The 1,319-nt window shown below is 69.1% G+C and overlaps 1 protein-coding gene across 1 annotated transcript; it reads right to left on the reverse strand.

Annotated features, from left to right (window-relative positions):
* Positions 1 to 27: 27 nt before the first annotated feature.
* On the reverse strand, positions 28 to 398 carry AURANDRAFT_69124 (hypothetical protein; the record flags this gene model as incomplete). The annotated part of the gene is made up of 2 exons (XM_009044876.1): positions 28 to 327; positions 396 to 398. Coding segments are annotated over 2 exons (303 nt in total), but the record flags the coding sequence as incomplete, so codon positions are not given.
* Between the last annotated feature and the right edge of the window lie 921 nt (positions 399 to 1,319).

Below are 1,319 nucleotides of genomic sequence, written 5' to 3' on the forward strand. Positions count from 1 at the left end.
GGACTCGCAGTAGCACTTGGCGCACACCGACGACACGCCGCCCGTGTTCGCGCGGCACGTCGAAGGAATCCCGTTCGGGCACGGGTACACGCCGCCGCTCGTGCCGGTCTGGCACTCCCAGTCGAACGGCACGACGAAGCCCGCGCGCTCGAACAAGTTCAAGTCGCCCGAGCCCAGGCCGAGCACGCCGAGGCTCTCCCCGTCTTCGAGGCGGCGGCGCATGGGCAGTTGGTAGTCGTCCAAGGTCGAGTAGTCGTCCGGGTCGACGCCGTGCCCGAGCGTCGTGGTGCCGATGGGCGCGGACGGCGTGTAGGTGTGGTTGTAGACCTGCGAGGCGCAGTGTGGAGGGGCTGCGAGGCGGGTGTTTGGGGCAGCGTTTGGACGCGGGATCGCACCATCTCCTCGACGTGGTCCAGCGTCGCCTCGATGCTCTCGAGGTCCTCGGAGGAGGTGGCGCTGGAGCTGCTGCCGAAGGCCGCGGCGCCGACGGCGAGCGCGAGGATCGCCGCATGCTGTACATCGCGCGGGCAAGTTTTGCTTGCGCGCTTGGAATTTTAGCTGCGTAAATTGATGTTCAAGATGCAAAGGATAACCTTGATGTAATAAAGTGATGCTCAAGCGAAGAGATGCCGCTTGTGCTTCAGCGGTCGCGCTCGGCGAGATGCTCGAACCCGGGGCTATGATGGGCTGCAAGAAGTCGCGACGGATGGGGCTGCGATGGACGTCGCCTCTGCTGCTCCTCGGCCTCCTCGGCACGGCCGTCGCACAAAAGCACTGCCAAAAGCCCTAGACGAAGAGCGAGCTCCGCGAAGGCGTCACCTTCGCCTTCGCGAGTCCCATCGCGCGCGTCCCGCTCGTCGCGGCGGACTCCTAGGAACACAGGATGGGCAGCTGAAGTCGGTGGCCGACATGCTAGATCTAAAGTCTGTCTCGACCCCCGGCGCAATGGGTAGCCCTCTCACGCGCCGGCGCCCGCCGGCGGCGCAGCGCACGAACGAGGCGCGCCTCGCGAAAGACGCCGCCGCAACCGCCGCCGCGCCGCCGCCGCCGCGCGATCGCTTCGCGCTCGACGCGCGGTCCCTCGCCGCCTTCCGCGCCTTGCTCGCCCTCGCGCACCTGCGGCTGCTCGTCGACGCGTGGCCCTCCGTCGAGGCGCTGGCGTCGGGCGCCGGCGTCTTCGACGACGCGACGCTCCACGCGCACGCCGCGTCCTGGGCCGCGGCGCCGCTGCGGTACCGGCGCGACGGCGCGTGGGCGCTCGCGTGGCACGCCTTCGCCGTCGCCGCGACGCTTTTACTCTTCGCGGGCGCGTGCACGGG

This window comes from Aureococcus anophagefferens, assembly GCF_000186865.1.
Source record: "Aureococcus anophagefferens unplaced genomic scaffold AURANscaffold_964, whole genome shotgun sequence".
Classification (NCBI taxonomy): domain Eukaryota; class Pelagophyceae; order Pelagomonadales; family Pelagomonadaceae; genus Aureococcus; species Aureococcus anophagefferens.